The 26,335-nt window shown below is 40.5% G+C and overlaps 1 protein-coding gene across 1 annotated transcript; it reads left to right on the top strand.

The window, feature by feature from the left end:
* Positions 1 to 13: 13 nt before the first annotated feature.
* psmg2 (proteasome (prosome, macropain) assembly chaperone 2) lies at positions 14 to 24,500 on the top strand. Its single transcript, XM_043687725.1, has 7 exons — positions 14 to 179; positions 1,978 to 2,149; positions 5,481 to 5,539; positions 7,910 to 8,028; positions 13,611 to 13,784; positions 16,300 to 16,420; positions 23,589 to 24,500. Exons 1-7 carry the CDS (start codon positions 120 to 122, stop codon positions 23,679 to 23,681), a joined length of 798 nt encoding a protein of 265 aa, XP_043543660.1. The 5' UTR covers positions 14 to 119; the 3' UTR covers positions 23,682 to 24,500.
* The last annotated feature ends 1,835 nt before the right edge of the window (positions 24,501 to 26,335 follow it).

Raw genomic sequence — 26,335 nt, 5'->3', positions numbered from 1 at the left:
ACATGCGCCTCATAATTCTGCGACGCTGTCCGTGTGTGGCCCCAGGGTCGGGAGAGGTACACGTCATCAGAAGGCGCCAGGCAAGTGGCGGTTGAAGGAATTCAGACGGTGGAGTCGAGATGGTTTTCATCCCGAGTGGGGATGGCTCCGTAAGCCTGAAAGGCTACACTCTTATCATGGTTTGTACTATCATAAGAAATAGAAATAGAAACAGGAGTCTGCTCCGCGATTCGGTGGGGTCATCACTGATCTGCCATTTCTCCAGTCCGCTCTCCTGCCCTTGTCCCAGCTGATCTATCTATCTCTCTCAGCCTTAACTATACACAAAGACTCTTTCTTCCTCCTCCTCCCCCCCTCCCCCCCCCTCAACTCTCTGTGGCAAAGACTCTCAACCCACTGGGAAAATAAATCCCTCCTCATCTCAGTCTTACATTGGATCCCATTTATTCTGAGTGTGTGCTCTCTGATTTTAGACACCCCCACGAGGGTAAACATCCTCCAGGCATTTGCCCTTTGATCTGGTGGATGAGCGTCTAGCTGTCTTCCATGCCTTCTGCAGTTTTTCATTTTTTGATTCTTCCAGAGCCTATTAAAGACATGGCCATGGGCTGCGAGGAGCCGTTCACCAATATAACCAATTGGGCCAAATGGCCTGTTGCAATGCTGCTAAGTTCAATGATATGTTGTGGAGGAAATTATATAAAGATAAAGACAGAATTGGGGTAACAGTAGAGGTGATGTATATGTTGACACAGAAAACGTGGCGGCAATTCTCATTGAATATTTAGCCAAGACTTCACAATGGAAAAAGACCATGCAGATAATGACATAACGGTGGACGTCTGTGTAATATTATACGAAACTAATATACACTTGTGATAGAGGTAGATATTGATGGGTTAAGTAGCCATAAACATGCGTAAATGCACAGACTCAGTGGATGTGAGGTGAGAGGCAAGGTAGAATCTATTGGGGGTCCTATGTCAGTCAATCTAACCTTGGTGATAGGTATGTTATTAAAGCATACTTTGTGGGGTGTGGAGTATATGTCTGTACTTGGACAGACAATGATCAATAGGGAATAATTGGCATTGAGGGATTAATACTAGAGAGCATAGATTTAAGGTAAGGAGTAGAACGCTAACAGGATATTTGATTAAACGGTATTCATTAAGATGGAGGTGGGTGTCTTGAACTAACTACCTGAAGGGATCGTTGAGTCCAAAACTTTTGTAACATTTAAGCAGTGTTTACATATTCACTGGTGTTACCATAGCTTCCAGGGCAATGGCCTGAAAGCTGGAAAATGGGAAAGTGGGATCAGATCTTTGTTGATTGTAGACATGATGGTGCCAAATATCTTCCTTGTGTCTGAGGCTGCAGACTGCTTGAGAGGGATAGGAAACAATTATGCAGTACAGTCGCAGATATATAATTTCTCTTTGTTACTTTGAAGATGTTCTGAATGTGTAGTTGGGAACTGACAACACTTTAGCAGATTAAAGGGATCTTGGAAGTTGGTATCTGCAAGGACAGAATGGCCAATGTAGATATTTGCTATTCAGCACAACTAGCACAGGATTATAGAATATAATCATAATGCAAATTATGCCTCACCTGTTCTCAATATCAAGTCTATTATCAGTCGATGAAAATGAGGGGAAAGATGCCATGAATACCAGATAGATATGTAACGTTTTGTATTCTAAAACATGTAAAATAAGGTATGGCTAAGCTCTCACTGTTGCTGCCTTTGCGTCCATGTACATTATTATATTAGTAAATGCCTGTATATTGAACATACCTCCTCATGGCTGTAATGACTGTGTGTCATATGGTGACTATGAATGGATTTTGTCTAATAATGAGGAGTAATTGCAAAGTGAGGAATGCATATGGACCCATAAAGGATCAAGTTATGTGGCAGAACGCAATGAACGTACAATTTTCAATTAACTCAAATTTTCAATCTTCCAGCCAGTTGTGTCTGTGGGTAATGTTGGTCAGCTAACGGTGGACCTGATCATTTCTACCCTCGCTTTGCCTCGGGTTGGTTATATCCACAGCGACTGCCTACTTCCAGTGGTGGGGAACAATCCATATGCAACAACTTTGGAAAACTCAATGGACATGTGTGTCAGCTCTGAGGGTAAGTGGTAGGAGAACATGGGTGAAGAACTCTGACATAATATATTTAGAAATTTACATGTAGAAAACAAAAATCCAAGGTTCAATCTTCGAGGAATTCTGGTGATGCTGGGGGTTGTGTCCTAGATATGATTAGAAAAGTTCCACCGAACTAGGCAACGTCGTGGTCAGTTGCATGAAAGGCTGTAGGCTGCTTGAAGGATGACAAGGGATTGTACAATGTGATCATGAATATATAATTTGTCCTTTGCAACTTTGATGAAGTAATTTTAGTGCTGTGCAGGGGACGAAACCATGTACTATGAAGGACCTTTGAAGATTATGAAAGGGACAAATGAAACTAATTTGAGACAAATTGTTCAGTGTCAGAAGTTAAAACACTAGGTAATAAAAGTTTAAATGAAATTAGTTCTTTACATAGCAAAATTGAACACGATATGTAATGGCACAAGTCTTTGAGAAGCAGTTGGATTTATCTGCAATTGCACATTAATGAATATGATTAATCATACAACACATCTTCAACACTGAAGATGTGTTGTATGATGAAAGATTACTTTTATTTTTAAAAAAATTCAATAAACTTCCGACTTTTGTTTAATATTGTTAATGTAATTTTATTTTCTTAACTATCTTTGAAGTCTGGCAAAGATCTTTTTCTATTTGCTTTTGGGATCTGAGTATCACTAGCAAGGCTAGCATTTATTTCTCATCCCACATTGTTCAAGACTAAATCATTTCAGAGCCAAGCACGTTGCTGTGGATGTAGAGTCATATGTAAGTCACATTGGATAAGGATGGCAGATTGTTTCACTGCAGGACATGGACATCAGACCCTCCTGGTTCAGTAACCTTGTAGTTTCAAGAGTATTATTAATGAGACTAATATTATCCTGGAGTTATTAATTGAATTTAAATTCTGGCTAACAATGATTTTACTACTATACCTTTGTCCCCCTTTTAAGTTCTTCTGCATGATGTGTCAGGTCTTTGATAATTATGTAGAGAAAATGAGGTCTGCAGATGCTGGAGATCAGAGATGGAAATGTGTTGCTGGAGAAGCGCAGCAGGTCAGGCAGCATCTACGTCAGGAGAATCGACGTTTCGGGCATTAGCCCTTCTTCAGGAATGAGGAAAGTTTGTCCAGCAGGCTAAGATAAAAGATAGGGAGGAGGGACTTGGGGGAGGGGCGTCGGAAATGTGATAGGTGGAAAAAGGTCAAGGTGAGGGTGATAGGACAGACCTGGAGTACTGTGTGCAGATTTAGTTTCCTTAATTAAGAAAGGATGTACTGACGCCCCTCCCCCAAGTCCCTCCTCCCTATCTTTTATCTTAGCCTGCTGGACAAACTTTCCTCATTCCTGAAGAAGGGCTAATGCCCGAAACGTCGATTCTCCTGTTCCCTAGATGCTGCCTGACCTGCTGCGCTTCTCCAGCAACACATTTCCATCTTTGATAATTATGTACCAACTACAAGGAGGCTGATGATAGTAGTTTGTTATGAACCTGTACTTGAGGACTAGAATAGCTGAGTAATTTCATGAAGATTGATATCTGATGCTTTAATAGATATAAATTCTGAAACCCCTTAATAAACTTCACTATTTATTACATCTTTGCTGCTGTGGTTGGAAAATTCATTGAGGATTGAGATTTGAATTGATAGGCATTATGGGTCTGCTCCACAAGTTTAGCGCTATACTTTGAACTAAAATATTACCTGGTCAAATTATAATAGCAGGTTGCATTCATGCATTAGATTGCATTAACAGAGTGATTAATGGATGATATACAGTAACTGAAATCTTTGTTTCACTGAATTGATAGGGTAGATATTTAGGGCTACTGGGGTAAAATCAAGTCTCACTATTCCCAGAATCATCACAAAAGTTAAAGATTTTATCAAAGTCCTCAATATGCAACTGTCTTGTATTTTTATAACCAAATTATCATAAAGTAGAGACCAGATTTCTGTATTACTATTTATTACAAGCAAATATTTTCTAGTTACTGTCAAACAATTATGAACTGTCAACATACAACTCTACTAGTTACAATTTCCCCCTACAGACACACACACAGACGTTTAAAAAGAAAATAGCATTATGGGGAAGAGGAATAAACTGGGAAGGCAGTTCGATCGCCTCCTTTTGATAGCATTTGCTTAGATAATCCATTTTGCTTGCCATAAGTTATTGGTCTTCAGTCTGTCTTCTCCAAGCACTTTTCCCATTCTTTCAGGAGGCATTGAGTGACTGGGTTCACAATTTGCAAAGTCTTTTAGCTACTGGTTAAAAGCAGTAGCTTATAGCAACTGGTGAGGGAAAATAAACTGGTTTTCTAGGCTTTAAGTTTATTTTAAACTGCAGAAAGAGAGAAAGGCAACCTCCCCTTTTAGAGGTTCTGGCCATATTGTTCACACCTGCAAGCTGTTCGGCTACCTTGGAGCCAATCACATGGTTGTTGACAGGCAGAGTTTTTGGCATCAGTAAATGGGCTTCAGATTGATGACCAATCAGCTATGTGGTGCTGGTCATAACTCGATTTATATATAAGTTGAGTTGTGGCCAGCACCACATAGTAGACTGATGCTAGCCTGTCTGCATAAACCTCCCCCATCCCACTTTTGAAAAGTGCAGCAATCGGTTCCACAGTTCTAGATGTTAAAGCAGTCCTTTTCCAATTTCAGTCTTTTAAAACAAAAATGCAGAAAAAATAAATTTTTCAATAGAAAGAAATCCGTTCTTCTGCGGAGCGACCCAGAACAAGGGATGCAACCTTAAAATTAGAAGTTGTCGTCTCATGTGTGACACAAGCTACTCTCTCAAACGTTCATAGAAATTTCAAATTTTCTTTCTTTCCCTTGCTATAACAATAGCTGTTGCAACTAGATCAGTTAATGTTAAAACTGAGATTGTCTTGCAAAATTGTATCACTGTTATTCAAGGATATAGAATGAAAGTGGATGATGGAGTTAACCTACAGTTCAGCTGTGATCCAACTGACTGAATAGGCTCGCGTGGCTGACTGATTCTGTGGTCCTACTTCTATTCCTGTGCTCCTGTATAAATGCAAGTCTTTCTTTGTCTGTAGCCCTGCCTTCCTAACATTACTGTTTATATTAGCTGGCATTGGAAAACATACAATTAATTGGTATATAATAATTGTAATTCCTTCCGGTAAGAATTCTGTTTTTGTTATTATTCTGTTATTAAAATAAAAGTTGATATTCTGGTAAGATATTTTTCCTTCTTGAAGTAGTCTATTAATCGATTCATATAATAGCGAAACGTAAATGTGATAATCACTTTTGTGTTACGTATTTAATACAGTTTATGCATCAGCAGACCGGAAATTGGCAGTCCTGCAGATTAGATCTCCAATTGTTCAGGTATTCTATATAACAAAATCAGACAGTTTTGGCTATTATGAATTGTGTTATACATGCCATATATTGAGATGTAGAGTTTTTACAACATAGGAAAAGGCCCATTGAGTCCACATCAGTCATAAAACATCCATCTATTCTAATCCTGTTTTTCAACACTTAGTCCATAGTCCTATGGCTGTGATATTTCAAGCACTCTTCTAAATAGCTTTAAGTGTAGAGGGTTAGGTGGATTGGACATGCTGAACAAAATTGCCCTGTAATGTCCAGAAATGTCCATGTTTGGTCGGTGAGCCATGGTAACAACCCCATACTGGGATACGGATAGGGTCGGGACGTTCTTCAGAGGGTCATTGCAGACTCAGTGGGCTGAATGTCCTCTTTCTGCATTGTAGGGATTCTGTGGTTCTTGCTTTTACCATCTTTTTTGCAGCGAGTTCAAAATACCCACAACTTGCTGGGTGAAAAGGTTTTACCTTGGATCCCTTCTAAACTCCTAATCCTTACCTTAATATAGTTCCCTTCTGGTTCTTGACCCCTCTATTCCAAGGAAAAATTTCTCCGTATTTGCCCTCTCTGTGACCCTCAGCCTTCTGCTCTAAGGAAAACAACCCTATCATATCTAGTCTCTTCATGGCTGAATCATTCCAGCCCAAATGACATTCTGATAATTCTGTTCTGCACCCTCTCTTGCACAATTCTGTGGTGTGGTGACCAGAACTGCATGTAGTACTCCAGCTGTGGTTTAACTCCTGTCTCATACAGCTCCATTCATAATCTTGTGGCTCTTTCAGTACCTTGACTAGCAAATGGAAGTATCCCATATGTTACCTTAACTACTTTATCTACCTTCCCTGTTACCTTCAAGGATCTGTGGACATGGGTCTGTCTGTTCCTCTATATTTCCTAGGGCGCTATTAATAAGCGTGTGATCCTTTGTCTTGTTAGTCCTCCCAAAATGAATTGTTTCTCTCTTTTCAGAATAAGTGACTGGGGACTGAGTTGTTTACAATGAGTTGATTAATAATTAATTCACAGGTGCTTTTAGTATGCACTGAATTTTGCGTTACACTGAGACATTCAGAATGTCTGAATGTCTTAGTCAACATCATTGCGGCTAACGTATGTTGATTAATGATATGGCTTTCTATGGTCTTTGAGCTGTTTAAAGTGCTGGAGAATTGTCTCCTGTTTTACTGCTAGAAATCTAAACTCTTATGTACAATATTGTATGGTGGAACTGCACAAACGTTTGTTTCATTCCGAAATCCTTCCACTTATCAAAAAGTGAAATATATCTTTAAGAAAAGTCTCATAATATCATACAGTACAGAAGAGGCCATTCAGCCCATCAAGTCTGTACTGCAAAAAAATACATTTGCACATTCACTAGTCCCACTTTCTGAGCTAGCCTCGTAACCTTGAATTTCTAGCATTTCGAGTGCTCATGTAAGTACTTTTTAATCATTGTGAGGTTTTCATTTCAACTATCTTTCCAAGGCCATGCATTCCAAACCCCCACCACTTTTTGGATGAACAAGTATTTCCTCCGATTTCCCCTCTCAACCTTTCACCTTAAAATGTTGTCTCTTTGTTAGTAACTCTTTGACTAAAGGGAATATTTTCTATTCATCTTATGCCCTCATAAGCTTTCCTCCCCCCTCCAAATCTCCCAAGATTAATTTTCTTTTCAAAGTTGTGGTACCTTTTTTTTTATTTTAACAGATTTGCATTTGTGCCTTGCACATGAATAAGGAGGTATCTGGTTATTATCCAGTCAGTTCAGCAATTGGCTACGTATCAATTTTAGTATTGCTGAAAAAGACATTTTGTTGAAACTTTTTGTCATGCACTCTTCAGGATAATTTGTAAGAAAAACCAAGTCAAGGGGAAAACCAGCATCATACTGCATCAGTGGCGAGTGCTGATTAGTTGGCATGTAGATTTTGGTAGTGGTGTTACCATAAAGAATGCATGAAAAGATAATTGTCTTGTGACTTGTAACTTTGGTGGAGGGAAATTTCCATTTGATTTAGTTGAGCACCGGGCTGCTGTCTGTCTGCTTTGATTCAATTGAAATAGTCAGGGTGTTAAGTGCCCTGAAACCTCTCTGTCCAAAGAGAGCAAAGTCTGAATGTTAAACTTGCTGCCATGGGATATGGTTGACACAAGCAGGGTAGCTACATTTAAGAAAAGCTAATCAACATAGAACCTAGATAGAGATGGAAGGATTAGCCGACGAAGAGTGATGAAGTGGGGGGTAAGAAGGAAACGTGTATGGAACAGTAACATCAGCATTGACCCGTTGGGCTGAATTGTTTTTTTAGAGATTTAATTCTCTTCTAATAATTAGAATGTCATCCAACCATTTAGGGTAAACACCGCTCATTTCGACAACAGCTGCTTTCTTGGATTAAAGAAAGTGAATTCAGCAAAGTTGTGGTCCTGTCCAGCAGTTATGCCTATCATCGTGTTGACCAACAGCTCATTGGGTAGGTACAGTGTCACCATTATGATTAGCATTGAAAGATGGCTTGATGAGATTTTGCATGTTATGAGAGAGAACTTTTCAGTAATGGCCCATAGAAACCAGTTCTAACCTATACTCTGGCTGGGTTTTCTGATATCGTTGAGGGCTTGGGGGCCACTGCGACTGTCCTGTGTCCAGATTACGTAAGAGGAATTACTTCAACAATGATTCTGCTTCTAAACAAAAATAAAAACTGCTGGAGAAATTAGAGGTCTGGCTTCATCTGTGGAGAGAGAAACAGAGTTATACTGGACTTGAAATGTTCTCTCTGTTTCTCTATCCACAAGTACTGTTGGACCTGCTGAGATTTTCCAGCTTCAGATTTCCAGCATCTGCAGTATTTAGTTTTTATTTGAATGGTCCTGCTCTTGATATTTAGCTCTCAAGAGGCTAAATAAAAGGCTCAGTTATGATATTCCCATGGTTGAATTGTCTCCTGGCTCTTACTTAAACTCATCCGAAAAGCCACTTGGTGAGGTCCTGTAAAACTGCAGCTTGGCAAATGTCACTGTCTTCAGGAGAAGACAATGGCTCGGTACGTAATATCTTTGAACAAAGCTTTTCACAATTCTGAGAGATATCCAGCACTGGAATTCAAAAAGCCAAACAATCTCTAAAACCACAAGTTTCCGATTTTTAAAAAAATTGTCAAGGTTGTTTGTGTACTAACTGCTACTGAGGAGAAAGTGTGGTCTGCAGATGCTGGAGATCAGAAATGGAAATGTGTTGCTGGAAAAGCGCAGCAGGTCAGGCAGCATCTAGGGAACAGGAGAATCGACGTTTCGGGCATTAGCTGTTGTCATTCCTGAAGAAGGGCTAATGCCCGAAACGTCGATTCTCCTGTTCCCTAGATGCTGCCTGACCTGCTGCGCTTTTCCAGCAACACATTTCCATCTACTAACTGCTACTGAAAGCTGTGGAGGCCAGGTCATTGCGTATATTTAAGACCGAGATAGATAGGTTCTTGAGGATCATGGGTTACAGGGAGAAAGCAGAGAATGGGGTTGAGAAACTTATCAGCCATGAGTGAATGGTGGAGCAGACTCGATGGGCTAAATGACCTAATTTCTGTTCCTATACACCAGATATGTATTAATGTGTGATGTGTAATGAAGCTGAAAAATGTGTTGTTGGAAAAGCGCAGCAGGTCAGGCAGCATCCAAGGAGCAGGAGAATGATGTGCAATGAAGCAGACTTGATTAGGGAGTTTAAGGTGAAGGAACCTGTAGGGAGCAGTAATCATAATATGATAGCATTCACTCAGCAGTTTGAGAGGGTGAAGTGTGAATCAGATATAACTATTATAATTTAGTAAAGGTAACTACAAAGACATGAGGGAGAAGTTGGCCAGAGGTGATTGGAAGGGAAGCCTAACAGGAAAGACAGTGGGGCAGCAATGGCAGGGGATTCTTGGAGTAATTTGGGAATTTATCCCGAGGGAGAAGAAGCTTATGAAGGAGAGGATGAGACTACCATGACTGACAAGGGAAGTTAGGGACCATATAAAAGCAAAAGGAAAAGCATAGAATGTGGTGAAGATTAGTGGGAAGCCAGAGGATTAGGAAGCCTTTTAAAAACCAGTAGGGATAACTAAAAAAGCAATAAGGAGGGGAGAAAATGAAATATGTGAGTAAGCCAATCAGTAATATAAAATAAGATATCTAAGTGGTAAGAAAAAGGCAAGTTTGGTGTGGACATTGGATACTAGAAAATGAGGCTGGAACAGTAGTAATGTTGTACAAAGAAGTAGCAGAGGAACTGAACAGTGACTTAGTAATAGAGTTATTCAGCACCCTTAGGTTCAACTTGTTCACGCCGAACAGGTATCCTAAACTGATCTAGTTCCATTTGTCAGCATTTCACCTATAATCCTCTTCCTATTCATGGACCATCTCGATGCCTTTTAAATGTTATAATTATACCCACCTCCAACCATCACATCTTGCAGCTTGTTCCGTACACACATCACCCTCTGTGTGAGAAAGTTGCCCCTCAGGTCCCTTTTAAATCTTTCCCCTTTCACCTTAAACCTTACCTCCTGCCGTTGGAAAATGGTCTTGGCTGTTCACCTTATCCATGCCCCTCATGATTTTATAAACCTCTATAAGGTCATAAGACCATAAAACATAGGAGCAGAAATTAGGCCATTTCACCCATCAAATCTGCTCCACCATTCAATCATGGCTGATACGTTTCTCAACCCCATTCTCGTGCTTTCTCCTCATAACCCTTGTTCCTCTTGATACTCAAGAACCTATCTATCTCTGTCTTAAATAAACTCGGTGACCTGGCCTCCACAGCCTTCAGTAGCAATGAATTCCATAGATTCACCACTCTGTGGCTGAAGAAGTTTCTCCATATCTCTGTTCTAAAAGGTCTTACCTTTACTCTAAGATCACCCTTCAACATCTGACACTCCAGGGAAAAAAGCCCCAGCCTATTCAACATCTTGAATAGCTCAAGCCTTCCAATCCTAGCAGCATTCTTGTGAATCTGTTTAGCACTCTTTTCAAGTTTCAGAGTTGAATGCAGTGTTCTAAAAGTGGCCTCACCAATGTCCTGAACAGCTGTAACGTGACATCCCAACTCCTATACTCTCTGCACTGACCAATGACGGCAAGCGTACCAAACACCATCTTCAATACCCGTCTACCTTGCATCAGTTTTCACAGTGGAAGACACAAGCAGCCTACCAGACCTTGAAGAGAGTTGGGAGAAGAAATAAGTGTGGTGGCCATCACAAAGGAGAAGGTGCTGGGGGAAGCTGAAAAGTTTGAATATTAATAAATCATCCAGAATGGGTGGACTACAGCCCACTGTTCTGAAGCTGGGGAGATTGTAGAGGCATTGATTGTGATCTTTCAGGAATCACTGGAACCAAGAATGATCAGAGAGGATTGAAATGTGGCTAATATACCACCCCTGTTAAAGAAGGGCAGGAGGCAGAAGACACAAAACTGTCAGCTGGTTAGAGTGACCTTGGTCGTTTGTAAGATTTTAGAGCCCATCATTAAGGATAAGGTTGTAGAGTACTTAGAAGTACGTGGTGAATCGGACAGAGTCAGCATTGCTTCAGCAAGGAGAGTCAAGTCTGACCAATCTGTTAGAATTCTTTGAGGACGTAATGAGCAAGTTAGACAAAGGAGAGCCACTGGATGTGATCTAGTAATTTTGCAGATGACACAAAAATTGGGGTGGCGCAGTAAACAGAGAAGAAGGTTATCAAAGAGTACACGGGGATCTTGGTCAATTGGGCCAATGGACAGAGGTACTCTGTCCAAATGGAGTTTAATTTATCTGCAACATGTTGCATTTTGGGAAGACCAGCAAAGGCAGGACCTACACAGTTAATGGTTGGACTTTGGAGAATGTTGTAGAACAGAGGGACCTAGGGGTTCAGGTACATCATTCCTTGAAAGTTGTGTCACAGGTAGACAGGTTGGTTAAGAAGGCATTTGGCAACATGCCTTCATTACTTAGACCATAGGAGTTGAGATGTCATGTTGTGATTGTACAGGTGAAGCCACTTTTGGAATACTGTGAACAGTTCTAGTTGCCCTACTGTAGGAAGGATATTATTAAATTGGAGGGCGTACAGAAATGATTTACAAAGATATCAACGTCAAAAGATTTACAAGGGGTGGCATGTTGACTCAGTGATTACCGCTGCTGCCTCACAGCACCATAGACCCTGGTTTTGATTCTACTCTTGGGCAACTGTATGCAGTTTGCACATTCTCTCTGTGTTTGCATGGGTTTCCTTCGGGTGCTCTGGTTCCCTCCCACAATCCAAAAATGTTCAGGTTTGGTGAATTGTCGATTCTAAACTGCCTTTAGTATTCAGGAATATGCAGGCTAGGTGGATTAGCCATTGGAAATGCAGGGTTACAGGAATAGTGTAGGGGTTGGGTCTGGATGGGATGCTCTTCGGAGGGTTGTGTGGACTTAATGGGCCAAATGGCCTGCTGCCATCACTGTAGGGATTCCATGATTCTATGTTACTGTGACTAGAGCATTTGAGTTATAAGGAGAAACTGGATAGGCAGGCACTTTCTTCACTGGAGTGTAGGAGGCTGAGAGATTACCTTATATAGGTTTATAAAATCGTGACGGGCATAGATAAGTTGATTAGCTAAGGTCTTTTCCTGAGGGTAGCAAAGTTCAAAACTAGAGGGCATATTTTTAAGGTGAGAGGAGAGAGTTTTAAAAGGGACCTGAGGGGCAATGTTTTCACACAGGGTGGTTCTTTTGCTGAATGAACTGCCAGAGGAAGTGGTAGATGCAGGTACAGTTACAACATTTAAAAGACATTTTACAGATACATGAATAGTAAAGGTTCAGAGTGAAATGGGCCAAACACAGCCAAATGGGACTCGTTTAGTTTGGGAAACTTGGTTGGCATGGATGAGTTGAACTGAAGAGTTTCAGTGCTGTATGACTCTGACTCTGCTGTACGGGAGGCTGTAAATATGATAAGAACCCATGATGTTAGGGGCAAGGTACTGGTATGGGTAGAGGATTGGCTGACTGCCAGAAGGCAGAGAGTAGGGATAAGGGGATCTTTATCAGGATGTTTGCTGGTAACTAGTGTAGTTCTGCAGAGGTCAGTTTTGGGACCACAACTATTCGTGTTATACATTGATGCTTTGGACGAAGGAACCGAGACCATTGTTGCTAGGTTTGCAAATGACCTAAAGATAAGTGGAGGGACAAATAGTGTTGAGGAAGAGGGGTGGCTGCAGAAGGACTTGGACATGCTAGGTGAGTAGGTAAAGAAGTGGCAGATGTAATACAATGTAGCAAAGTGTGAGGTTAGACATTTTTGCAGGAAGAATTCAGGTGCAGACTATTTTCTAAATGGGGCAAGGTTTCAAATGTGAGGCACAAAAGGAGGTGGGATTCTAGTTCAGGCTTCTCTTAAGGTTAACATGCAGGTTTATTTGACAGTTAGGAAGGCAAATGCAATGTTTATTTCAAGAGAACTAGAATCCAAGAGCTAAGGCTGTATAACTCTATGGTCAGACTGCGTTTAGAATATTGTGAGCAGTTTTGGGTCCTGTATCTAAGGGAAGATGTGCTGGCATTGGAGGAAGCTGACAGGAATGATCCGTGAGATGAAGGCCTGGTGGCTCTGACCTCGATAGAGTTTAGAAGGATAAGTGAGCGAGAAACCTTACATTTAACTGCTTATGGGTAGTTATTCTATGACACATTGGTTGCGTTCTTGTGCAACCCTGTCTTCTAGAAAAATCACACTTTAGAAACAGCACTTAAAGCATTGGCAATGTAATCACGTTACAGGTTACACGCATTTTAAAAGTTTGCCCATTAGGAACAGTGTCCCCAGTTCATCAGTCACATTACAATTAATTTGTGTTAATGAAACGTATGTTATAGCGGAACGACCTGTACTCTAACATTACTGTAAATTGAGAGAGCCCGCGACTTAATTACTTGTAAGCTTTCAATAAAGAAATATTTGCGTCGAAAACTAAATTTAGGTTATGGAACACAATTCCTAAAAAATCTTAACTATTATTACAGCACTCCACTGCGATTTTTGGCAACACCTGCTCTGCAAACCATTGTGGGAGACAAATTCCAGACCCTCAGATGGAAAGAACTTGAACGGGTAACAGCGTTTCCTGGGATTAGTGAGGTGGAAGAGGAGATTTCCATCCCTGGAGGTGGCATCACAAAATCATTGTACCATAATAGGTACGAATTTTAGTATGTTTAATGTTAGACCTGGATCCTAGTAATGTGCTGAGACTGAGAATGACTTTACAGAGGACAAGTCAGCATAGGTTGTACTGAGCTCTCTGATTCCTGTGGAGTTGGAGAGACCGAATTCAATTGCAATTCAGTTCCAAACATGCTGCCTCATCAAAAGGGAAGTGTGCTGCAGAAGCACAACTAATCTGGCAGCTTCTGTGGAGAGAAAGTAGAGTTTTGAGTCCAGTGACCCTTCATTGGAACTGAAGGTATCTGGGGAAAGTTGGAATGTAGCTGATGATGGGATGGGGTTGAGGTTGAGGTGGGCGGAAAGACAAGAGAGAGTACATTGACATGATATCCAGACAGAAAAAAAGGATAGGCAAACAGATTGCTGATGATGAACTGAGAGAGAGGTGTAAAAACTAGGTGGTGCATAAATATTTGCAAATGGGTTGGTTGTGCTGTAACAGGATTTACAGGACTGTACATTGGGCTGTGGGCAGGAGGGTACAAGCAAGGGAGAGTATATTCATGTTCTGAAATTGTTAAATGTCATGTTGAGTCCTGAAGACCTAGGTGAAGATAAGGTGTTGTTCCTCTAGCTTGTATTGAATCTCACTCATTCATTTCCATACTGCACCTGCTCACTTCCAGTGATTAGTGTACAAGAACATCCAGATCTCATTGCACATTGCCTATCCCAACCTGTCTCCCTCCAGATAATAATTTGCTTTTCTGACTGACTTCTGTCCTATTTAGCTACATTGTTATTTCATCCACCATACATTTCCCTACACACACAATCTGTCTCAATTACCTAGAAGCCTCTTTACATCCTCCTCACCACTCTCAATCCCATCTAGTTTAGTGTCATCAGCAAATTTGAAAATATTACACTTGCTTCCCTCATCCAAATCATTGATATGTATCGTGAATAACTGGGATCAAGCACTGTGGTATCCCAATTGTCACTGCTTTCCGTTTCAAAAAGTCCCATTCGTTCTTACAGTTTAACAAATTTTCAATCTTGTAGTATATTACCATCAATGTGATGTGCTTTGATTTTGGACATGAATCTCTTAGGTGGGACTTTATCAAACCCTTTCTGAAAATCCAAATACACTGGTTCTTCCTCATTTAATGGACTAGTTACATTCTCAAAAAAAGCTGTATGCTTGTCAGTATGATTTCACTTTCATTAAACCATCTTAACTTTGTGTAAAGCAGTTGAAAATTTCCAACTGTCCTGTTATCACATCCTTTATCATCACATCACAACCCAGCACTTTTGCTACTACTAATGTTACGCTAGCCAGTTTAAAAGTTCCCATCTTTATTTAAGTGTTGGGGTTATATTTGCCATTCTTCATTATGTCAGTACTGGGTCGGTTAGCTCAATTGGTTGGATGGCTGGTTGCTGCCAACAATGTGGGTTGATTTACCGCACCAGCTGAAGTTACTGTGAAGGACTCTGCTCATGTGAGGTGTGATGATCCTCCAGTTAAAATATCGCTAGTCATTTCTAATGTGTGTGTGTGAGAGAGAGAGCAGTTCTGTGGTCTGACATAAATTTGGAAACTTTATCTTTACTGTACGGAAGTTTCGAAGATGAAAACCAACACATCCACTATTTCCATCTTATTTAGTTTCCTGGAATGTAGGTTACCAGGCCTTGGAGAATAGCTTCCAGTCTATTAATTTCTCCACATTTTTTAACTAATACTAATTTCCATCAATTCCTCCTTTCTAAAAGAGTTTGCATTTCGCATGCATTATTGGGAAGTTTTTTTGTATCTTTTATAAAGACTGAACAAAAGTAATTGATTGTTCTCCCATTTCATTGTTCCCCATTAATAATTCTCTTGTTGTAGTCTGTAAGGGCCCATATTTGTCTTCACTTTTTTTTTGTGTGCTTGTAGAAGTGTGTTTTCTGTTCCTTGCAAATTTACTCATTCTGTTTTACTTCTCTTAGTCAACATCTTAAGTCTCCTTTGAGTTCTAAATTGCCAAACGTCGATGTGATACAATCCTCTTTGTTTGTTTCTACAAGTGTTAGGGTATCCCAACAATTACTCCTAGATATTTGGAATCTATATAAATGGAAAGAACTGGTGGATGCGGGTTCTGAGGAAGGGTCACTCGAGTTGAAGCGTTGACTGTGATTTCTCTCCACGGTGCCAGACCTCTTGAGCTTTTTTAGCAATTTCTGTTTTTCTATTTAGAATCTGTGTTGTGGTAGAGTTCTGATTGCACTCATCTGCCATTCTCAGATAAGCCACAAGAGGGGGCTGTTGTAGTAAAGCTGTATCAGTCAACTTCAAGTTATTTAAAAGCTGACTCAGTATAAGATAAAATACTAGAAAACATTTACTGGAGCTCTGGTCAAGAACTGCTTAACAAGTCAACAGTGATGGATTAAAGAACTTTTTTTTGCATAGATGCTCTTCATTTTTATCAAAGAGAGAAATGTTACTGTATCTGTTTGTGTGCTAACTCCTGTACTAATTTTGTACAGTTGTACTGAAGGAATCCCATTGGCAGTGCTCCTCATTTTCTGTTCCGAAGGAGATAATATCCCTGATGCATTCAACCTTCTGAACTTCCTGAATGAGTGGATGGAGTTGAAAGAAAAGCCAGTAAGTTTACTCTTCAGTTCTCGTTTGCCCCTTCTCTCTTGTGTGACTGCTTAGATTGTTTGTGCAAATCCAGCAGCAGTTTCAAAGATTGGCTGGATTTGCACCTACTTCACCATTTCCCTCTTTCGATCTCTGAGAACATTATAGCGCAGTACAAGCCCTTCGCCCCTCGATGTTGCACCGACCTGTCATACCAATCTGAAGCCCATCTAACCAACACTATTCCATGTATTTCCAGTCGTCCAATGACGAGTTAAATGTACTTAAACTTGGCGAATCTACTACCATTGCAGGCAAAGCATTCATACCCTTACTCTCTGAGTAAAGAAACTATCTCTCACATCTGTCCTATATCTATCACCCCTCAATTTAAAGCTATGCTTCTTTATGCTTGCCGTCACCACTTGCTCTCCCTGTCCACTTTATCTAACCCTCTGATTATCTTATATGTCTCTATTAAGTCACCTCTCAACCTTCTTCTCTCCAATGAAAACAGCCTTAAGTCCCTCAGCCTTTCCTTGTAACACACCTTCCCTCCATACCAGACAACACCCTCGTAAATCTCCTCTGCACCCTTTCCAAAGCTTCCACATCCTCCTTATAATGCGGTGACCAGAACTGTACACAATACACCAAGTGCGGCCGCACCAGAGTTTTGTACACCTGCAGCATAACCTCATGGTTCCGGAACTTGATCCCTCTATTAATAAAAGCTAAAACACTGTATGCCTTCTTAGTAACCCTGTCAACCTGGGTGGCAACTTTCAAGGATCTGTGTACATGGACACCGAGATCTCTCTGCTCATCTACACTACCAAGAATCTTACCATTAGCCCAGTACTTTGCATTCCGGTTACTCTGACCAAAGTGAATCACCTCATACTTGTCCACATTAAACTCCATTTGCCACCTCTCAGCCCAGCTCTGCAGCTTATCTATGTCTCTCTGTAACCTACAACATCCTTCGTCACTATCCACAATTCCACCGACCTTAGTGTCGTCTGCAAACTTACTAACCCACCCTTCTACGCCCTCATCCAGGTGGTTTATAAAAGTGATAAACAGCAGTGGACCCAACACTGACCCTTATGGTACACTACTAGTAACTGGACTCCAGGATGAACATTTCCCATCAACCACCACCCTCTGTCTTCTTTCAGCAAGCCAATTACTGATCCAAACTGCTATATCTCCCACAATCCCATTCCTCCACCTTTTGTACAATAGCCTACTGTGGGGAACCTTATCAAACACTTTGCTGAAGAAATCCATAACCACATCAACCGGTTTACTCTCATCTATCTGTTTGGTCACCTTCTCAAAGAACTCAATAAGATTTGTGAGGCACGACCTACCCTTCACAAAACCGTGTTGACTATCCCTAATCAAATTATTCTTTTCTAGATGATTATAAATCCTATCTCTTATAACCTTTTCCAACACTTTCCCAACAACTGAAGTAAGGCTCACTGGTCTATAATTACCAGGGTTGTCTCTACTCCCCTTCTTGAACAGGGGAACCACATTTGCTATCCTCCAGTCTTCTGGCACTATTCCTGTAGACAATGACGATTTAAAGATCAATGCCAAAGGCTTTGCAGTCTGCTCCCTGGCTTCCCAGAGGATCCTAGGATAAATCCCATCTGGCCCAGTGGACTTATCTATTTTCACACTCTGCAGGATTTCTAATACCTCTTCCTTGTGAACCTCAAGTCTAATAGCCTCTTGAATTTAACTTCCTTGGTATTTTTAAGAACTTGCTGAATTTTCAGATTAATTACTCACCAAACATGCTATAGAAAGTTGGAGCGCAATTGATACAATATTTGTTAATTAAATGTCAAGCTGTTTCTTAAAAAGTAACTTACAGCACAGAAAGAGACTATTCAGCCTGTCAATTCACTGCTGGCTCTCCACTGAACAATCAAGTCAGACTATTCCCTGGCCTGTTCCCTAAAGCCCTGAAACTTAGTGTTTTTCAAATATCAATTATTTTCCTTTTGAAATCATTGTTTTTAACTCCTGTACCCTCGAAGGATATAGGTTCTCGGCCATTACTACTCACTCCATGAAAACATTTTTGCTCACATTCCTTCTACATCTCTCTTCCAAACTCTTCAATCTGTGTCCCCAATTCCTTGCATCATCAACGAATGAGAAGAGGGTTTATTTGTCTGTCTTACCTAAGCCTGTCAAAACCTTGATATATCTCAAGAAGGGCAACCCCAGACATTTCAAATTAACTTTGTCATTTAATTCTCTATCGACCTTCGCCCCCAGCCTTCTCAACATGACTGTCAATTAAAGGGTTCAGAGAAGAGTTAACATTCTCCCTCAACTGGGTTACAGTACCAGATATGATACTGTCGTTGAGATAACCAGGTTCAGCAAAACTCCCCCACTTCAGTACTGATTGCCTCTACTTATAAAGCCAAAGGTCCCATTTGTTTTGCTAATTGCTCTCTGAATACATCCTTCCACTTTCAAATATCAAGCCACAGTAATCCCATACCCCTCCCTTCCTGCAGACTTCAGACTGTATGTCGTCTTTCCTTATTCCTTCTGCTAAGATGCTAGATCTTTCACTTCTCTATTGAATTCCATCTGCCTGGCTGCCTGTTTAGCCAACCTGTCTGTCGTAGGAAATTATCACTAGGCTGTCACCTCCCCTGAAGGATCACTCCGATCCAAACATTCCCCCTTTGACACTCGTCCACCTTATTTCTCAGCACCAGATTCAGCAATGTTTCCTTTCTAAATAAAAACAAAGTGCTGGAAGAACTCAGCAGGTCTGGCAGTGTCTATGTAGAGACAGCCGGTGTTAATATTTTAAGTGCAATGTGCTTCCTTTCTAGTTAGGCCAAGAACATCACGATCAAGGAAGTTCTCCTGAACACAGTTCATGAATTCAAATTAATCTTTCTCCTTTGCTCTAACATTATTGTAATCCAACTGATAGATGTGTAAACTATTAATACTCTGAAGTTGCAAATTCAAATCTCGCCTACTGGAGTTTAAATTCAGTTTAAAAATATTTGCATTGGCAAGTCTACCATTGCATCTCATAAAAACCCAGATTTAATCCTTTGGGATTAAATCTGACGCCTTTACCTGCTCTAACCTACACGTGACTGTCTACAGCAATGTAGTTGACATCTAACTGTTTACAAGCCAGTGAGGAATGGGTGACGAATGTTGACTTTGCCTATGGAAGAATTTAAAGAAAAATAGAGACCCCAGAATCAGATTGATTTGCTGCTCTCTTTGTCTCACGCTCTTGCTGTCTCTCTCTCTCTCTCTCTTTTTACCCCCTCACTATTTGGCGGCCTACAGAAAACTACTGAAAGTATGTGACTTTGCTGTAACCAAATGGATTGTGCCCTTCCCTTTAGAGGATATCTCCTTTCCAACACTAGTGTCTTCCATAATGATTCTGGATTAGTGGTGCTGGAAGAGCACAGCAGTTCAGGCAGCATCCGAGGAGCAGTAAAATCGATGTTTCAGGCAAAAGCCTTTCATCAGGAATAAAGGCAGAGAGCCTGAAGGGTGGAGAGATAAGCTAGAGGAAGGTGGGGTTGGGGAGAAAGTAGTATGTACTACATTGGTGAGTGGAGGAGGGGATGAAGGTGATAGGTCAGGGAGGAGGGTGGAGTGGATAGGTGGAAAAGAAGATAGGCAGGTAGGACAAGTCATGGGGACAGTGCTGAGCTGGAAGTTTGGGACTGGGGTGAGGAAAGCTCCTTTGGGGCCTTGGATGGAGGTGAGGGAGGAGGTGTGGGCGCAGGTTTTACAGTTCCTGCGGTGGCAGGGGAAAGTGCCAGGATGGGAGGGTGGGTCGTGGGGGGGGCGTGGACCTGACCAGGTAGTCACGGAGGGAACGGTCTTTGCGGAAGACGGAAAGGGTTGGGGAGGGAAATATATCCCTGGTGGTGGGGTCTTTTTGGAGGTGGCGGAAATGTCAGCGGATGATTTGGTTTATGCAAAGGTTGGTAGGGTGGAAGGTGAGCACCAGAGGCGTTCTGTCCTTGTTACGGTTGGAGGGGTGGGGTCTGACGGCGGAGGTGCAGGATGTGGGCGAGATGCGTTGGAGGGCATCTTTAACCACGTGGAAAGGGAAATTGTGGTCTCTAAAGAAGGAGGCCATCTGGTGTGTTCTGTGGTGGAACTGGTCCTCCTGGGAGCAGATACGGCGGAGGCGGAGGAATTGGGAATACGGGATGGCATTTTTGCAAGAGGTAGGGTGGTCACTCTACTTCCCCTTTTCTCTATCTTTTCTTAACACTTGATAGTTTTATACATTTAAGCACTTGGTGTTAAGAGCAATAGATTTAGGTTATAGGGGTGTGTTAGGAAAAGGGCTGAAAATGTGTTGCTGGAAAAGCGCAGCAGGTCAGGCAGCATCCAAGGAGCAGGAGAATTGACGTTTTGGGCATGAGCCCTTCTTCAGGAAGGGCTCATGCCCGAAAAAGGGGCATGTTAGAAAAAGGGGACATGATTTTGTCATTTTTAGAGTTGCATTTATGAGCTTGCAGCTTTGCTGCGATTCTCGTGGTCTGTATTGTTTGCATGCATTTTATTTACCAGTTCAAAGTGATGAGTTAGAATTGAATAGTTCAGTGAATTAAAATTTGGAAGTGTTTTTAAAAAAGTGCCATTGGGGGGGATCCAGTGATAGAGAAAGACAGAACAATCCAGAAGTTAAGTTAGGTGCCAGAGAGTGGAGGCAAGTCTGCTGGACTGAGAGTTTGTGGTGTTTGCTTTGATGTTAAATACTTAGAAGTTTAATTTGCAGCTTGCTTTGGGTGTCTTGGGGAGAGATTCCAGCTGAAAAGAAAATGACATCTAGTGACTGCATAGAAATTTACCAAAAGGAAAACAATTGCAGAAGGCATTTAGCATCTTCATTACACAGACTTCTGAGGATAGGAGTTAGAAAGTCATGTTATACAGGGTGGTGGTGAGGCCATTTTTGGAGTGCGAAACTAGGGGCAGTTTTAAGGTGAGAGGAGAAAGTTTCAAAAAGATGATGGTGGGCAACTTCTTTTTGTATACTGTGTGATTAGTGTGTGGAATGAACTGCCAGAGAAAGTAATGGATGGAAGTATAGTTATAATATTTAGAAGATATTTTGATAAGTACATGAAGAGGAAAGATTTGGAAGGATATAGGTGAAATGCAGGCAAGTGGGACTGGTTTATTTTGTAAACATGGTTGGCATGGACTAGTTGGATGAAGGGCCTGTTTCCATGCTGTATGACGACTGATTCTTGTGAATGTGTTCGGTTATTGACCTGCATGGTTCTAGAACAAAGCAAAAGTGCACTTCGTGCATTTCTATACATACATCCTTTTAGTCTTTCCAGTCTGCTCCAATCTTGTAGTGCCTAGTACATTCATGTTAGATACCTTATTCTACTTCTATATGCTGATGGTGCCCATTTTCAAACACTCCCCAAATACACTAGCGAACCTTGCCAAGTGAACGTCAATCCTAGTCTTATTGAGGGACAATCTGTCCCATTTGAATAGGTGATTTCTGGTGGTCCCAATGCTTCAAGAATTTAAAGCCCTTTTTTCCTGGTCTTCAAGCCACACACCGATCCTCATTTTCCAATTTCAACACTGACTAGTGTGTGGCATTGGCAGTCATCCACATTATTTTTCTTTTAAGGTGCTACCTTTTAACTTCCTCCCTAACTCCTGAAAGCCTGACTGTGGGGCTTCATTACTGCCCTCTGTTTGCACCATGTACTGAAACTTTTGACTCTCTTTCCCAGAAGTCTGCACTCATCACAAACAAAAATTAAACTGTTGGATTTAATTTCTGTAGATAGTTTCAAAGTTAAATTTGTTGAACTTTATTTGTTTTTTTCTCTGTGTTTGTTGATCTGTACATGATTTGACTTGTTATGGACCAGGCTAGACCCCCTCAAAACATTTAGGAAGGTATCCCCGACCCTAATGTTTCTAGTTGTTTCAGATAAATGTAGAGTGGATATTCTGGGAGTGATGCAGCTGGTCAAACTACTTAGTTTCAAGTAAAACAGAATTTATTTACACATCACCGAGAAAACACAACTAAAAGAAAACAGCATTTAGAATAACAAGATTTGAAAACCCAATTGATAGGGTATGCCCTGCAATTTAACAAAGAGCTGATCCGATTTCCTGCAATATCTTATAAATATACACCTTGGCAAAAACGTAAATTCAAACACTGGTCCTAATAGGAGAGAGAGATGGCAAAGAGAATCGGCTAAGCAATCATTTGCTGAAGCATGGAACCTCTTTTCACTCCAGCAGCTTCTCTGGGTCCCCAGCTAAAACTAAACCAAACTAGAAAAAATCCCTAAATTGGGAGAACTGGCCACTTCGCTTTCATTATATAATTTTTGAAAAGAACGGCCACAAGCAAAACCCCAAATTCCAGATACATTGGAACCTCTGTCTTTTACAACCCATTTTAAAAAAAATTAAGGATAACAAGCTTGTTAAAGGAGCAGCATCATCACAGACTAATTTGCCTTCTTTCCTGTTTCTTTCTCAATCCTTAATCTTATTATTAGGGGAGTTGCAACTACGTTTGTTGAAATCAAATCTTGGAATCCTTCTGGTAAATCCTTAGATTCTGTTAAATCCTGTGTTATGTCCCCTCCAAAACCAATTTCGCCTTCCATTTGGAATAGGGAAAGTCTCAACTTCCTTCAGCTGAGCTATTCAGCTCCTGTCAAAACATACATCCTGAGGCCATTTGTTTTGGCTGCTCATTGTACAGCTGAATCTCTGTGTTTTTCTTTATGCTGAGCTTCAAAGTTCTATCCTATCTAACACACTGCTGTTGATGCAGAAGTTTTCTGCTTGTCTGTTGTCACTCAATCTGGGATTTCTTTTTATGCAAAGAATTTTGTTCAATCTGCAAATGCTAATCAGTAATAGATTTGAAGATATGTCCAAGTATGATACGGTGTTTAAGGCAAGCACAGCAAATTGGGCTTCCCTACTAGTTGCTGTCATAGAGCTAACACGGAGTTCCTATTTCCAGCCATTTTCAAGTAAACTGAAACTTTCACAATTTTTGTTAGTTTGTCGGATTATGTTCTTTGAAATTAATCCTTTGAAAAATAATAGATGTGAACAGTTTGATTAATGAGATGTGTTTCCTTCTCAGAGTGATCAACATGGTGTAACACAAGCTCAGTGGAAGATCCCTAGTTCTTGGAGGTTACTGTTTGGCAGTGGCATTCCACCAGCTCTCTTCTAACTCAGTTGGTCCAAACTCATTTTACTTTACAGTAAATGGATTGAAGCTATGTTTACACTGTTGGTCACCCATGTAATGACATAGCTTTTTAAAAGAAATCAGTCTTGGAAGTCTAAATTATGTACTGTTACCTCACATCTGTTGAATTCATGTTGAATATCAATTCTTAAATCTCTAATGCAATGTTCATTTCCAGATAAGTGAGCAGTTAAATGTAAAGTGGCTTGAATAAGAACTCAATTGTAAAATTGTCCTCATGGTGTGTTTACAAGGAGGAAGTGATATCTTTAAATTCTAAATTAGTGTATATGCAGTGACTGAAGTATGAACAGTTTTTGAGAAAGAGAATGTTTTGTGGGGCAGACCAATACCAAAAGACATCAATATAAGATAGTCAAGAAGAAATCTAATAGAGAATTTAGAAGAAATGTCTGCTTGAGTTTTGAGAATGTGAAACTTGCTGCTGTAAGGTGCGACTTAAGTGAGTAGTGTTACTGGATTGTGAAGAGAAGGTAGAGAACCACAAGAGGGAGAAGGGAATAGAGGGTTATGATGATAGATTAAAATTAAATGCAGGAATGGGCTAAAATGGAACATAAACACCAATTAGGTCGAATTACCTTTTTTTTTATATTAATCCTAGGTGCTGTATATGGTTTTGTGGGAGAATCTTCATTTCAGAAGTATGCTGAGAAGCACTGTATTGTATAAATCTGTTTTATTGTCTACTATATGGTCTAAAAATGTATTAAAGTTTCACTTGAACCAGATAAGTTTAATATTTGGTTACTTTTTTAAAAAAATAAAACATTTTCCCTACTTTTTGGCATCATGCTTTTTGTGTTTTAAGTGCTGTTTAGAATTATCCCTAGACACATCTGCCTCTACATCTGCTGTGCTATAGAGGCTGAGACCATACTCTGTTTAGATGTCTGCTCAAAAAAGCTCACCTATGACTAGTTCTAGGTTTTTGGAATTAGAATGTCACACTCCCTCGAAATCAGTTAAGTATTTAGAAGGACATAAGTGTATAAAATTCTAAATATATTTTCTACATTAGAGTATGTTGGCATGGGCTACAATTTGCTGTGCTGTGATGTCCTAAAAAGAGTGACACGTGATCTCAGCATTTCTGTACTCAAATATTTTGGCAATGATCTTTCTTTATAAATTTTTTGCTAATATCCAGCAGCATGTTAGGAACATATGAACAGGAGTAGGCTATTCACCCCCATCAAGATTGTTCATATACCTGCTTTTGGCCATATCCCTTAATACATTTGCTTAACAAAACTGTATCTCAGACTGATCTAGTATCAACTGCCATTTGCAGAAGAGAAACCTCTGCCACCCTTTGTGCTTCCCAACATCTCTCTTGAATGGTCTAACCCTAATTTTTAGACTATGCTCCTTAGTTCTAGAATACCCCCGTACAGAACAAGAATATTCTACTTGAATTTGTTTCCTGTGTGACATGAACTGTGCCATTCAATTAGTTTAATATTCAGTGCTGGTTAGACAGACAGCTAACGTGGATTAGATTAATGCCAACAGCACATGATTCAATTCTAATTCCAAATGTAGAAGACTTTCTACGCCTGCTTCCTTGATCTGCCTGGATTAAAGTATCAAACTTTGCCATGGTTAGATGAATAACCACATGACTATTCTTATCCCATTTCTTAGCACTTGGCCCACAGCTTTGTATGCCTTAGCATACTTAAAACATTGAAAGTTTCTGCCTCTATCCTCAGTGCGTTCCAGATTCCCACCACCCTCTGGGTGAAAAAATCTTTTCCTCACTTCTCTCAACCTTTTGCCCTAACCTTAAATCTATTCTCTTTGATGGAGGAATCAATGACCAGGAGGCAAAGTTTCTTCCTTTCTATCTATGTCCCTCCATAATTTTATACACTTAATTCATGTCCCCACATAATCTCCTATGATATATAAAACCAACCCAGTCTATCCAATCTTCCTTCACACCTAACTTTTCAGCCCACGCAACATCCTGGTAAATCACTGCACCCTCTTTAGTACAATCACATCCCTCCTACAATGTGCATTTCAGAACTGCACAGAATATTCTAGCTGTGACCTAACCAACATTCTACACAATTCCAGCATAGCCTCCCTGCTTTTTAACCTATATGCTTTGACTAATAAAGGCGTGCCCCATATACGTTCTTAACCATTTTATCTACCTATCCCATTATTTTAAGGGACTAGTGCTTTCCCAAGGTTTTATTCATGTATCCCTTTGCCTATTTATGCTGCTCAAGAACCTAACTTCATGTTTATCCAGATTGAATTGCATTTACTCCTGCTCAGCCCATTTATATCCTCTTGTATATTTACTATCCCACCAATTTTTGTATCATCTGTGAACTTACTGATCAAACCTCTGACATCCAAGTTGAAATCATTTGCATAAACCACAAACAGCAAGGGCCCGTCAGCCAATTGTGAATCCAATTTGCCAGATTTCTTTGGAACCCATGGGCCTTTTGTTAAATCCCATTCTGGAGATTTATAGCAAAGCTTTGCTGAAATCCAAGCAGACTACATCATTGCTCTCATCTACACACCTTGCCACCTCTTCAAAAAAACTTCAATCAAGTTGGTCAGACATACCTCTTTAACTCTGCAGGCAC

Source organism: Chiloscyllium plagiosum, chromosome 4 (assembly GCF_004010195.1).
Source record: "Chiloscyllium plagiosum isolate BGI_BamShark_2017 chromosome 4, ASM401019v2, whole genome shotgun sequence".
In the NCBI taxonomy this organism is placed as follows: Eukaryota; Metazoa; Chordata; class Chondrichthyes; order Orectolobiformes; family Hemiscylliidae; genus Chiloscyllium; species Chiloscyllium plagiosum.
The sequence above is the reverse complement of the archived record's forward strand: the minus strand, read 5'-3'. Positions and strand labels throughout refer to the sequence as shown.

Bases quoted from the DNA above. Each gene is read 5' to 3' on its own strand.
- psmg2 (XM_043687725.1), top strand. From the start codon at position 120: ATGGTTTTCATCCCGAGTGGGGATGGCTCCGTAAGCCTGAAAGGCTAC. The intron at 180-1,977 runs GTTTGTACTATC...TCAATCTTCCAG, and splicing joins AAGGCTACACTCTTATCATG to CCAGTTGTGTCTGTGGGTAA. The intron at 13,785-16,299 runs GTACGAATTTTA...AATTTTGTACAG, and splicing joins AAATCATTGTACCATAATAG to TTGTACTGAAGGAATCCCAT.